This window comes from Lynx rufus, unplaced genomic scaffold (assembly GCF_022079265.1).
Source record: "Lynx rufus isolate CCGP_SWC_20201006 ecotype Redwood Valley unplaced genomic scaffold, mLynRuf1.p SCAF_57, whole genome shotgun sequence".
NCBI lineage: Eukaryota > Metazoa > Chordata > Mammalia > Carnivora > Felidae > Lynx > Lynx rufus.
In genome coordinates, this window is record NW_025814875.1 from 548,504 (window position 1) to 561,922 (window position 13,419).

General features: G+C 59.3%; 1 protein-coding gene across 3 annotated transcripts in view; it reads left to right on the top strand.

Moving 5' to 3' along the window:
- The window catches only part of TBC1D2B (TBC1 domain family member 2B), a 71,606-nt gene that overhangs the window by 15,140 nt on the left and 43,047 nt on the right, over positions 1-13,419 (top strand). For all 3 annotated transcript variants that reach the window (XM_047101115.1, XM_047101116.1, XM_047101117.1), the window contains exons 2-3: positions 437-590; positions 9,609-9,768. In XM_047101115.1, the coding sequence (XP_046957071.1) occupies positions 437-590; positions 9,609-9,768 (314 nt within the window). The remainder of the gene's footprint in view (positions 1-436; positions 591-9,608; positions 9,769-13,419) is intronic.

Sequence of the window (13,419 nt, forward strand, 5' to 3'; positions counted from 1 at the left end):
TGGACGTGCCGCCCGGTTTTCAGTCTGCAGAGGTATTTGTATGCTCTCCAGGTGCCATCAGCTGGAACCACTGTCGTTTGATGTGACGCGGCCAGGATGCAGCCACACGTGCACGAGGTGTGAGTTCTTGAGACAGGACGTGTGTGTGTGCAGCGTGAAAGGGCGGCGAGACCATGCCGTCCTCCAGGCTTCCGTGGAGGGTGTTGTGTCATCTTGGGATGTGGGAAGATTCTCATCAGGGCTGGATTCCTGGTGTTCGTGCTGTTTACTGGCCGGGTGAGCAAAGCCGCTCACCCTGGCGGGGAGATGTCCTTGGCCTGTTCTTCCTGACGCTCCCCTCGAGGGGCAGGGTGTGCGTCTGTCCTCGCGGGACGTGGTTTGTCCCGGCCCTCGGTCCCGTCGTTGGCCTTGACTCGCTCTCTCCTTCCTCTCGTAGGCTCCTAACCGCCAGCTCATGGCCTACTGGCTGCAGGAGCTCCAGCAGAAGAGGTGGGAGTACTGCAACGGCCTGGACGCCGCCACGTGGGACAGCAGGCCCTCCCCGGCCCCGGGGGACTTCTCGCAGGGTCTGGTAGCCAGAGACAACTCAGGTAAGTCAGAGGCGGGGGGCCGGTGGCACTTCCTTGGGCGTGGCCGTGTGACCGGGCAGGGCAGGACAGCGTAGAAGCCCGGAACAAAAGTGACGGCGATGACCCCTCCGATGGCACTCCTGGCGCCTGCGTGCTTCCTCGCGCAGAATCCCGTTCCACCCGATAATGACCTCGGGGCTCAGCGAGGTCCGTGCCCAGCACCCTGAGCGGATTGGCGATGGGGGTCTGCGGGCCGTGACCCCCGTCCTGACTGCAGGGCCAGACCTCGTGTCTGCCCCGCTGACGTGCTCGTGGCCCGAGGTCACCCATGTTTGTGTGCACTTGGTTCTCGACGTGCTTGGCCCGTGGCACCGTCACGTCCCTGAGGGAGAGTGACCGTTAGATGCGATTCCGTATTCTAGGTCTGTGGCATCTCCACGACTCTGGGCGAGTCAAAGTGTGGAGGTCACGTGGCTTTACGTTCAAACATCAGACTTACGGCTGCAGGGTCTTCTCGGGCCTGGTGGTGTGGAGGCCCTCACGGAACACAGCAGGTGGCCGTTACTCGCGGACCATCCCTGCAGAGAGCGTGGGCGGGCCGTGTTCGTGGCTCCTGTCTCCCCGCGGCGCAGAGGGCCACCGGGAAGAAGCAGGCCACCGAGGCCGTTGCACCCGCGTGTCTTGACGATCAGAGACGCCGACGCCGGAGCCTGGCCAGCGAGGGCCGCTTCTCACGCCTACGGAGACGTGTGGCCGGTGCTTCATGACGCCCGCGGGCCTGCTTGGTCCCCCGCTAGCCGCAGCCGGTCCCGGCATCCTCGCGGCCCTCGTTTCGGACACGGGTGCTGGGACTCCTCCAAGTCTTCCCCCTGCAAACCCGACGTCCCGCCTGCCACGTGTTCCCCGACCACAGTGTCTTCTGCAGCTCGGCTCCGGTCAGTGAGGCACGGCTGAACGTCGGCCACGCCTGTCCGGTGCGTGCTTCTCACGGACGCCGACACCGAAGGGACGTCCCTGCGTCTAGTGCCCGGTTCTGTGTCGGCTGGGGTGTTGGGAGCCGCCGTTCTAGGACTTTTGACGAGAAGAGGCTCCGTAGCTCGGCCTGGATGCCACGTGAGCATTGGAAACGCTGCCGGGAAGCGGGCGGACTGGTGCCGCGGGTGCCTTGTGCCCCTGTTTCTTTGTTCAAGTTTATTATAATCTGTGCACCTAACACGGAGCTTGAACTCACAACCCCGAGATCAAGAGTCACAGGCCCCGCTGACCGAGCCAGCTAGGCACCGCCTGGTTCTTTGTCCTGAGGACGCAGTGGGTCTGACAGACCCAGGGCGCCAGACCGGAGGGAGTAGGTCTGTAACATAAATCCTTCCTTTCTCGGAGCCACGTCTGTGGCCGGGGAGCCGAGGAAGCATCTGAAGCCCACGGCTGGTTCTCTTTATTTGGTTCGGGGCCAAGCGGGGCCTCTGACGTTTGCTTGTTTGTTCGGCAGGGTGGGCACGCAGGGTGGGCACGCAGGGTGGGCCTGGTCCCTCCTCTCGCGACGTTCCAGTCACGCTGTGTGAAGATAAAGTCAGGGAACCGTGGGACGGGAGGTGTGGGTAGCAGGGGTGCATGGGACGGAGCCCACAGCGGGTCCCCTCCGCGGAAGCGGAGTCTAGGCCAGGGCCTGAGGATGACCTGGGGCGGGGGAGGAGTCCAGCGAGGCCCCCAGCAGCTGCCTCTGAGGAGCCAGAGGGGGCCGAGCGGGGCGTGGGGGCAGCGCGAGAGCGCCTCTCCCTGTGGGTTTGGCACTCGGGGCTGCATCCTCAGGGCAGTTCCACGTGTGGACGTGACTCTCACCGCAGACCTGGATTTTGGCATCTACGGAGAGATAAGTTTGGACTGCTGGGCGGTTGTGAGACTCTTGTCGTGTGGGAAGTCAAGAAGAGGCTGTATTTTCGCCTTTTTGTCATCAGAGAGAGGGCTTGGTCAGAGGATGAAGCGCACGAGGGCGGGGAAGGCGGGTGTGCGAGGGCAGGATGGCAGGCGTGGGCAGGGCGCCCTGTGATGCCGCTGGAGCCACCGTTGTTTGGGACTCTGATCTGCACGAGGAATGACGCTGTCCCGCTCTGCCTCGTCACCCGCCGTCCGGGGTATTTCCAGGTGTCCGGCGCCACCCGGCCCCGAGCTGCTGGGGGCGGCGTCACGGGCGTGGACACCTCCCCGTGGCAAGCAGTGGTGCACCTCGGGAGGCCGCTCCGTCGGGTGGGAGAAGCCCCGGAGCCCGGGTTCGTGTTGCGCCTCCAGGGTTTACGGCCTGAGTCCGGTCTCCTGCCGCGAGGTGTTTTCCTGGAGCTGCAGTTCATCTGCACGTCACCTTTGGCGCTTTTGTACAAGAATCGATCAGCAGCCAAGACCACGCGGCTCGTGAGCCGATAGTACTGCTACCTGGGCCTTCAGGAAGTTTGCCGACCTCGCTCTGGGGCCCTGGGCGTGTCTATCCTTCGGAGCCTTGGTCTCCTCGTCTGAGGGACGGAGAGCGTGGTGCCGTCTCCTCCGGCAGCCTGTGCTCTGGGCAGTGCCGCATACCTGCCCTTTAGGGACCATGGAGCCACGGTCTGTGTTTCCGAGGAGTGTGTGGCCCGGCGAGGCCAGGCCAGTTCAGAGGCACAGGGCTGGCCTCAGGAAGCGGAAGGCGCGGCCGTTTCGGGCGCCGGGTTCCGAGGCCAAGCGGGGGCAAGAGTTTCCACCCCCCCCCCAGCCCCAAGAAAGCTGGACGGACGGTCAGGGGCCAGACCCGCGGTGGCTCGACAAGCAAGAGCACGGTGAGCCATGGGTCAGACGTGCCGAGTGAGGAAGGGACCTGTCGGCCGGATGGGGGGCTGGGATCGGCCCGGAAACCACAGCGGTCACGGTGAGGGCTGCGGCAGAGCAGGTGGAAAGAGGCGGGCGGCGGGGAGAGTGTGGGGGAGGGGAGGCCCCCCTGCAGCCCTGTTACGCGGGTCAGACGGCAGGCTGCCTGGGGTGCGGATCGCGTCCAGCTGCGGTCGACAGGAAACCTCACCAACAGGGACGTGTTTGCCTCGCGGTGGGCTGCTTCCTGGCACAGCGTTCGCCGTCCTGACTGCATCCGCTTTCCTGCTCGGGGGCGGGGAGGGGGCGGCGGGGGGGGGGGGGCGGCCCCGTGTCAGGAGGGAGCCCTCCGCCCGAGCCTCAGGAGCTGGGACGCTGCCACGTGGCCTCCCCTGGCCGGAAGCGAGGTGGGGAAGCAGGTGTTGGAGCTGAGCACGTGGCCCGATCAGAACCGGCGTCGTAAGGGAGGGAAGGCCGCGGTGAGCTCGGAGAGGCGGCGCGCACCGTCCCGCGATCGCCGAGGTTTGCTTTCTGGGGCTCTCGTCTTCCGGGTGAGAGTCTGTTCTCGTGCCTGGGGTCTGCAGCTTCAGGTCAGCCCGGCTGCGGGACGAGGGGACGGCCTGGCTGCATCCGTCTCCTCTCCTGCCTCCACCCCGGGGCCTGGCCTCCGGAAGCGCGCCGTGCCTCAGGCACGGCTCTGCGCGTCTCTGTGCTCGCGCGACCGAGACCTAGTTTCAGCACGAAGGCATGCTTTGCGGAGACCTTCCCGGCCGTGGGGCGTGAGGCGGCTGGACCCGCAGGAGGCCCCACGAACAGCTGAGAGCTCGTGGTGAGCGGCGCGCCCGGCTCGTTCTCGCTTCTGTCCCGCGTAAACCGATCGGCAGATGAGCAGGGATGCCAGACTGTGTGCGGCCCGGGTGCCCGTCTGCGGACGGGGGCGTATCTTGCGGAAAGTGGCAGAACAGACGGGACCGCACGTTTCCCTCTCGGAGGGGGCTCGTGGGGCGGGCAGCCGTCAGCGGCTCGGAGGAGCCCCACAGCCTGTGCCACGGGCCCGGGCGCACGCCGATGCGCCCCCGGCCCTGTGGAGCCACCCCAGGTCCACGTGCTCACTTGAGCTGTCCGCCCCGCGAGGTGACCCCAGCAGCTGTGCTTCTCTGATCCCGTCCGCAGGATGCCACCAGTCGCGGTACTCCACGCCGTGTCTGAGAGGCAGCCTGTCCCTGCGGGGAAAGCCCTCAGGACTGAGGGCTGACGGCGCTTCCGCGTCTGTGAACGGGACGCTCTCTGCGACTTCTGCTCTAAACGGGATTTCTCAAATCAGATCGGGAAAGGGAGTGCGTGCCGGAGGTTGGATTCCAGGTGTACCTGGGAGGAGCCTCCTTGGGGCTGCGGGCAGATGGGGTGCAGGTGGGCTGGGGAGGGTGGGGGGAGGTGGGCTGGGGGGGTGTTACTGTGGGGGGTGGGAGGTGGGTGTTGGGGAGGGTGAGTGAGGTGAGCTGGGGGGTGTTATTGTGGGGGGTGGGTGTTGGTGGGAAGGGGGGGAGGTGAGCTGGGGGGGTGTTGGGGGGAGAGGTAAGCTGGTGGGGTGTTGGGGAGGGTGGGGGGAGGTGGGCTGGGGGGGTGTTACTGTGGGGGGTGGGAGGTGGGTGTTGGGGAGGGTGGGGGAGGTGAGCTGGGAGGTGTTACTGTGGAGGGTGGGAGGTGAGTGTTGGGAAGGGGGGAGGTGAGCTGGAGGGGTGTTGGGGGGAGAGGTAAGCTGGTGGGGTGTTGGGGAGGGTGGGGGGAGGTGGGCTGGGGGGGTGTTACTGTGGGGGGTGGGAGGTGGGTGTTGGGGAGGGTGGGTGAGGTGAGCTGGGGGGTGTTATTGTGGGGGGTGGGTGTTGGTGGGAAGGGGGGGAGGTGAGCTGGGGGGGTGTTGGGGAGGGTGGGGGAGGTGAGCTGGGGGGGTGTTACTGTGGGGGGTGGGAGGTGGGTGTTGGGGAGGGTGCGTGAGGTGAGCTGGAGGGTGTTATTGTGGGGGGTGGGTGTTGGTGGGAAGGGGGGAGGTGAGCTGGGGGGTGTTATTGTGGGGGGTGGGTGTTGGTGGGAAGGGGGGAGGTGAGCTGGGGGGGTGTTGGGGAGGGTGGGGGAGGTGAGCTGGGGGGTGTTACTGTGGAGGGTGGGAGGTGAGTGTTGGGAAGGGGGGAGGTGAGCTGGAGGGGTGTTGGGGGGAGAGGTAAGCTGGTGGGGTGTTGGGGAGGGTGCGTGAGGTGAGCTGGGGGGTGTTACTGTGGGGGGTGGGTGTTGGTGGGAAGGGGGGAGGTGAGCTGGGGGGTGTTATTGTGGGGGGTGGGTGTTGGTGGGAAGGGGGGAGGTGAGCTGGGGGGGTGTTGGGGAGGGTGGGGGAGGTGAGCTGGGGGGGCGTTGGGGAGGGTGGGGGAGGTGAGCTGGGGGGGTGTTACTGTGGGGGGTGGGAGGTGGGTGTTGGGGAGGGTGCGTGAGGTGAGCTGGGGGGTGTTACTGTGGGGGGTGGGTGTTGGTGGGAAGGGGGGAGGTGAGCTGGGGGGTGTTATTGTGGGGGGTGGGTGTTGGTGGGAAGGGGGGAGGTGAGCTGGGGGGGTGTTGGGGAGGGTGGGGGAGGTGAGCTGGGAGGTGTTACTGTGGAGGGTGGGAGGTGAGTGTGGGGAAGGGGGCAGGTGAGCTGGAGGGGTGTTGGGGGGAGAGGTAAGCTGGTGGGGCGTTGGGGAGGGTGGGAGAGGTGAGCTGGGGGGTGTTGGCGAGGGTGGGGTCTGAGCGTCTTGCAGGAGAGGGGAGGTGGTGCAGACCAGAGAGAGGAGCCATCGGCCGGGTGTGGGGCCTCCCCCGAGACTCAGGGGTCTCTCAGAGGGAGGTGGCAGGACACGCAGGTCAGAGGGCAGGCGCGTGAGCCCCCGGGCCCTCCCGTGCCGGCTCTTCATCCGCCGGTCGTTCGCTTGTTGTTCGTCTGGTTCCCAGGCGTCACTGGGCCCGTCTTCTCTACTGTTCACGAGACTTCTGTCTGCCGTGGGAGCAGCCAACCCAGACGTGTGGACCAGCCCCCCCGGGGGCCCTGAGAGCCCCTCCGCGTTGGTGCCTGGGTGGACACTCTGCTCCCAGGTCTTTCTGTGGCCGCCGACCGCCGCTGCTCAGTCCGGAGACTCGCTCGATGGCGCGGGAAGAGGCTTTTCCTGCCAAGACCCCGCTGTCCCGCTCCCACAGAGCTGTCTCTCCTGCAGCGTCTGCTCCGTCACCTGTGGGAATGGCCTTTTCCCATCGCTTTGCCCGCTTTCACGGACGGGGCAGCAGGCCAGGAGTGGGAGAGGAGGGCGGCCGCTGTCGGGACACGTCCGAGTGGCCCATGGGCCCAGGGCTCCAGGTCCGGGAAGCCGGGGCCACCACGAAGGCGCATGGAAGCGTCTGAAAGGAACAGAAAATGTCTGAACGCGCCGACCGTCCCTCCCGAGCGAAGCCGCAGGACCCTGCGCCAGCTGGTGGGTCCGCTCACTGCCATTCAGGACTTCAAGGAAATGCTGCTGTGACCTAGTTTGTGTCCTCGAGGCGGTTCCTGAATGCTGATGTGAGGACTCGTGTGGACGCAAAGCCAGCCGCTCGCTCTGAATTTAGTAAATCTCCCGCTGTCTTCTAAACATCGAAAACAAGGCAAACTGACAAGAACAGCCAAACCTGGGAAACTGCTTCTTTTTCACGTTCGGTAATGACTTGCAGCGTCGGTCTGTTCTGCCAGTGCCCTCTCCGGCCCCCGGCCCTTTGCTCCAGCCGGGCCCCGGGGCCCAGAGCTCCTCGGGAAGGTTTCCGGTGCGGGCCAGGCATGCTCTGCGCCCACAGGGGCTGTTCTCCTCGCTCCCCCAGCCTGCACAGGAAGGAGAGGCGGCCAGCTCGTCGTGGACATGGGTGCAGCGTGCTGTGTTCACCCCCTGGCCCGGCCTGTGGTGCCCTCCCCGAGCGTGTGTGGAAGCCCCCCCATCAGGGGAGCCCAGGCTTCCGCGTCCCCCGCTCTGGAGGAACAGAGGTGCCTTCTCACAGCTGTGGTCGCTGCACCTGCTGTGTCCGTCTTCCAGGGCACAGGCTCCTTCTCTCCGGCCCTGGCTCTGGGCTCAGTGTCTTAATAGATGAGGCAGGTACAGGGGACTGGGCCCGGTTAATAGTGTTTGAACTTGTTTGTTTACTGGAACTCTTTCCAGGTGAAATCTTAGGGGGACTCCGGTCTATAAAGAGTGAAGAGGAAGGCGGCGGTTGGAGCCTAGGACGAGATCCTCCGGGAATGCGTCTTTGGGGACCGTAGGGCCCTGGAGGCCAGGGGCTCAGTGCATCCTGCTTGATGTCTTGTTATTCTGTGTCTCTTCCTGAGATGGGTTCCCGTGGGGGGCAGGTGCTTGGTCTTGTCTGAGGTACCCTGAGCACGTGGCATTCGCCACGTGGCAGTAATTTGGAACCAAGAGGTGGGAATCCGTGGTCACCGGCAACTTCTGGCTGCCTTCCCGGAGTCGCGTAAGCCGTTGCCAGCCCACGTGTTTTCTGTCTCCCGACACCCCTCCCGCTTTGCCTGCTCAGAACCCTGCTCGAGCCGCGTGCTGACCCTCGGGGCCGGAGCCACGTTCCCTGGAAGGGCACACAACCGTCCTTCTTTGTGTCACACTCAGAGCTCTTCTCAGGCTGCCGAGGTCAGTCAGTGAGCCGTCTGCACAGCGAGAGCCCAGGGCCTGCGGCCCCGCGTTCCCTGCACGCGTGCTCTGTGAGCTCCACCGACACCCGGCCCGAGCCTCTCCGGTCCTGCACTCCCCTGACCAGAAGCGGCCTTTTCCTGGACGTCCATGTTCAGCAGGCCGTTCTGAGTTTGCTTTCACGGAGAAGAACGGTTGATAATGGCAGTGTGCAGGCACTTCAGGAAAGGGCAGCGTAGAGCCAACTGTATCTGGCTCGCTTCTGTTTGCAAACATGCCCCGATGCCCTGTTCTCAGAAAGAAGGGTGCCGTGTGGGAGAGTACAGAGTATTTGTAGTCGGGTACGTTTTTGTCAGATCTTGAGAATAAGTTTTTATTGGGGCACCTCGGTGGCTCAGTCGTTTAAGCGTCTGACTCTTGACCTTGGCTCAGGTCATGAGCTCACGGTTTGTGAGTTCGAGCCCCGTGTAGGGCTCTGCACTGGCAGTGGGGAGCCTGCTTGGGCTTCTCCCTCTTTCTTTCTCAAAAGTAAATATATGTTTAAAAGAAGGTTCTTCAAAAAAATAAGTTTTTATTGGAATTTTTACACAAAGAGAGAATACTATAATACCATCCCCGTGTTTACTGGGTAATTGCCACAATTAATATTTCCTGGACCTGCGCTGGTTCATGGACAGCCCTGCCCACTTTGTGTTATTTGAAGCAAATGTTATTATTTCTTTTTTTTTTTTAATGTTTTTATTTATTTTTGAGACAGACACAGAGCACGAGCAGGGGAGGGGCAGAGAGAGAGACACACACACACACAGAATCCGAAGCAAGCTCCAAGCTGTCAGCACAGAGCCTGATGTGGGGCTCGAACTCACGAACCGTGAGGTCGTGACCTGAGCTGAAGTCGGTCGCTTAACCGACTGAGCCACCCAGGCGCCCCTGAATGTTATTATTTCTTAAATAACCAAATATAGTTATTTTAAAGGAAATCCCAGACATCGTACTGTTTCAACCTTCAGTACTTCAGAAGCTTCCATTTTAAAGCTATTCTGAAATCTGGTCATGATTTAGCATCAGTGCTTCTGTGACTTTAGTGAGCCGCTCCCCTGGGAGGTGCACGCCTGTTGTCTCAGGGTCACGATTGCAGATATTAGCAAATGTGTGCAGGATACTCCTATTCCCCTGTTTTCTCGGGGAGAGAGTGGTAGTGTAAGCTGATCTGTACTTTGCTTTTTCACCCTACTGGCCTGTCCCAGGGGTTGTTCCTTATTACTGCGGTGAGCGTGCTGGGCCACGGCTCTGTGCCAGCTCGCTGATCTGCAGGACCACGGAGGGGACCCTGGCTCTCCTGTCCCGGGCACGTGGTGCCTTGAGGCATGTCACGGCCTTTCTGTGACAAACACAGAAGTACTCTAGGTGACCGCGGCTGCACAAGCTGCACCCTGTCGTGCAGGTGACGTTACGAGTACCCTGTAGCATGCCGCGTCCCACGTGGGAGCTCTGAGGAACTGACGTTTGTTTGCCTGTCTTTCAGATGTAATTTACCCGCACCCAGATGCCTCTGCAGAAAAAGCCAGAAATGTCCTCGCTGTGGAAACCGCCCCCGGAGAGCTGGAGCAAGCAGCTCACCAGCCAGCCGCAGGGCACCCCAATTCCAGTAATTTCTCTTTCAAACAGTGGGGCACTGAGCTCAAGTGAGTCTTTGGAAAGCAACGTATGAAACTGATCGTGGGTTATTTCTGATGACGTGTTATAATTTTATATATGAAATTGCAAAGCTGCCTTACATTTACGAGGGTCTTTGTCAAGGTCCTTTCAGGTACTTGGTTGTTTTTCTAGCTCGCAGAAAGCGCCTGTCGTGTGGCTCATAGCGTGCCAAATGTTTTCACACCTGTGGTGTGTTTTAATTCGCTTGACTCTGTGAGGTCAGATGGTCGAGTTCTGCAGAAACAGACCGGCTCGGGAAGAGTCCTTGTCTGGGGTCTCCGGGCCCCCAGGCTGCCCATCCAACAGTCTCCCCGGGGAGCCAGCCCCCTCCCCGGGCCCCCAGGGTTGCCCCAGGGCGCGGGCTCGAGTGAGGGAGAGGGGAGGGGAGGTGGGCTCGTGTGTGTTTGTGTTTTTAAGAAATGCTTTGTTGAGATACAACTCCTGGACCGTCCAACTCACCCATTTAAAATGTACAGCGCAGTGGTTTTTAGTACATCCTCACGGTTGGACAGCCGTCACCGTGGTCAGTTACGGGGCAGTTCCGTCACCCCGAAAAGAAAGCCGCTAGCAACCTCTTGCCATTTCCCCGCGGCCCCGTGTCCACTAATTCACTTTTTGTGGCTGTGGGTTTGCCTGCCCTGGACGTTTCGTGTAAATGGCCTCCCGCGTGGGAGACTTGGTGCCTGCCTGGCTCCTTCCACCGAGCAGACGTTTTCCGGTCCGTCTGTGTTCTGGCAGCTGTTAGCGCTTCGTTTCTCTTTATTGTGGAAAACGCTCCGTTGTTCGGAGAGACCACGTTCTGTGTGTCCGCTCTTCTGGTGACGCACATGTGGGCTGTTTCTCTTTGTGGTTGCTGTGAGCGGTGCTGCCGGGGCACCGGGCCCACGGGGGACGTGTGGTTGTCCCTGTTGGGTACGTACCTGGAGCGGAACTGCCGGGTCGTCTGGGAACGCTGGGTTTATGTGAGGACCTGCGGCGTGGTCCCCACATCCTCACCGGAGCCCGTTACCCTCCTTGTGGTTCTCGCCGTCGTTGGTGGTGAAGTACGGGCTCGTGGTTGTGACGTGCATTTCCCTGGTGACTAACAATATCAGGAAGCTTCATGTGCCTATGGGCCACTTGGGGATCTTCGGAAAGAACTCTGCTCAGATCCTTTGTCCGCTTTTAACTGCATTGTCTTTTTTTTTTAATTTTTATTTAAATTTTTAGTTTTTAGGTATTTTATTTATTGTTGAGAGAGAGCACAAACCGGGAGGGCAGAGAGAGGGAGACAGAGGATCCAAAACTTGGATGAACTGGGGCTTGGACTAACAAACCACCAGACCATGACCTGAGCTGGTCAGACACTCAACCCGGCCACCCAGGCGCCCTGTCTTTTTTTTTAATACTTAATTTTTTAAGGGAGGCTTTAGGGTGACGGTAAACTTGAGAGGAAGCTAGAGATCTTTATACATCCCTTTCCCCACACATGTGTACCCCCACCCCCGTTATCACCAGAGAGGAACATCTTTTACCAAGGATGAGCCTGTGTTAATTGTAACGACCCAGAGTCCACGGCTTACGTTAGGGTCACTCTTGGTGGTGTGGGTTCTGTGCGTCTGGACACACATATGACACACATCCAGCAGAGTACTATGCAGAGTGTTTTCTCTGGCCCAAAATTTCTCCGCGCTCTTGCTCTGTCCGGAATGTCGATTTTGTTGGAATCATAGGGGGTTGGCCTTTTCAGATTGACTTCTTGCGCCGAGTAATACGCATTTAAGTTTCCTCCGTGTCTTTTGAGCCTCATGGCTCATTTGTTTTTAGTGCTGAGTCATATTCCGTTGTGTAGATGGAGACGGTTTATTAATCCACTCACCCGCTGAAGGACATCTTCGTTGCTCCCAAGTTTCGGCGATTATGAACAAAGCTGCCGTAGACATCCGCGTGCAGGTTTTCGTGTGGACGTGAGTTTTCAGCTCCTTTGGGTAAACGGCACGGAGCGTGATTGCCGGATTGTGTGTAAGAGTGTGTGCGCTTTTGTCAGAAACTGCCGACTGTCTTCCCAAGGGGCCGCCCCATGTTCCCGCCAGCGGAGAATGGGGGTTCCTGTCGCTGCACGTCCCCGTCGGCGTCTGGTGTCGTCGTGGTTCCAGATTTTGGCCATTCTTCCAGATGCGTGGTGGTGGCTCCCTCATGTTTTCGTTTGCGTTTCCCCGGTGACCTGTGACGTGGAACATCGCTCTGTATGCTTACGTGGCGTCGTGTATCTTCCGCGGTGGGGCGTCTGTTAAGGTGTTTGGCCCACTTGTAATGGATCGTCCGTTTTCTTATCGTTGAGTTTTAAGAGTTCTTTGTGTGTTTTGCATAACAGTCCTTTGTCAGATGTGTCTCGTGCAAACGTTTTCTCCCGGTCTGTGGCTTGTCTTCTAATTTCTTGACCGTGTGTTTCACAGAGCAGACGGTTTTAATTTTAATGAAGTCCAGTGAAACGTTATTTCTTTCACGAGTTGTGTCTTTGGTGGTGTATCTAAAACGGCATCACCACACCCAAGGTCATCGGGGTTTTCTCTTCCGTGATCTTCCGGGAGTTTTCTAGTTTTGCATTTTACATTTTGGTCTCTGGCCCATTTTGAGTGGATTTTTGCGAAGGGCGTAAGGTCCGCATCTAAATTCGTTAATCTGCACGTGGACGGCCAGCTGTTCCGGCACCATTTGTTGGAGAGACTGTCTTGGCTCCTTTGTACCACCTTGGCTGCTCTGTCAAAGATTGATGGGTCGTATTCATGGGGGGTTGTTTCTGAGCTCTTCACTCTGTTCCATCCACGTATGTGTCTGTTCTTACTCTTGGTGTCACACCGTTTTGACGGCTGCAGCTTTACACTGTACTGAGTCTCCAAGTCGGGTAGTATTAGTCCTCCGGCTTTGGTCTTCTTCAGTATCGTGGAGAATTTGAGTCTTTTGCCTCTTCATTTAAACTTGAGAATCAGTTTGTTGATAGCCACAGAATAACTGGCTGGGATTTTGGTTGGGGTTTCATTGCGTCTATAGATCGATTTTGGAAGAACTGACCTCTGGACAATACTGAGTCTTCCTGCCCACGAACATGGACTATCTCCGTAATTTTATTCTTCTTTGATTTCATTAGCCCGTTTTATAGTTTTCCTCACAGATACTCTCTACGTTTTTAGATTTATATCTAAGTGTTTCATCTTCTTGGGTGCCAGTGTAAACGGTAATGTGTTTTTAATTTCAAATTCCGCTTGGTCATTGTCGGTATACAGGAAAACAGTTGATTTTTGTATATTAGTCTTATATCCTGTAACCTTGCTGTAATCACTTATTAATTTCAGGAGGTTTTTATTATTCTTTCAGAGTTTTAAAAATTAATTATTTTAATGTTTATTCACTTTTTGAGAGACAGAGAGTGCAAGTGGGGGAGGGGCAGAGAGAGAGGGAGACTCAGAATCCGAAGCAGGCTCCAGGCTCCGAGCTGTCGGCACAGAGCCCGACGCGGGGCTCGAACCCACAAACAGTGAGATCGTGACCTGAGCCAAAGTCAGATGCTCAACCAACTGAGCCCCCCAGGTGCCCCTGGCTCCTTTCATTTCTGACCCAGGGTATCAAAGTCTCAGACCACAGTAGTTTGTTCTTCTATT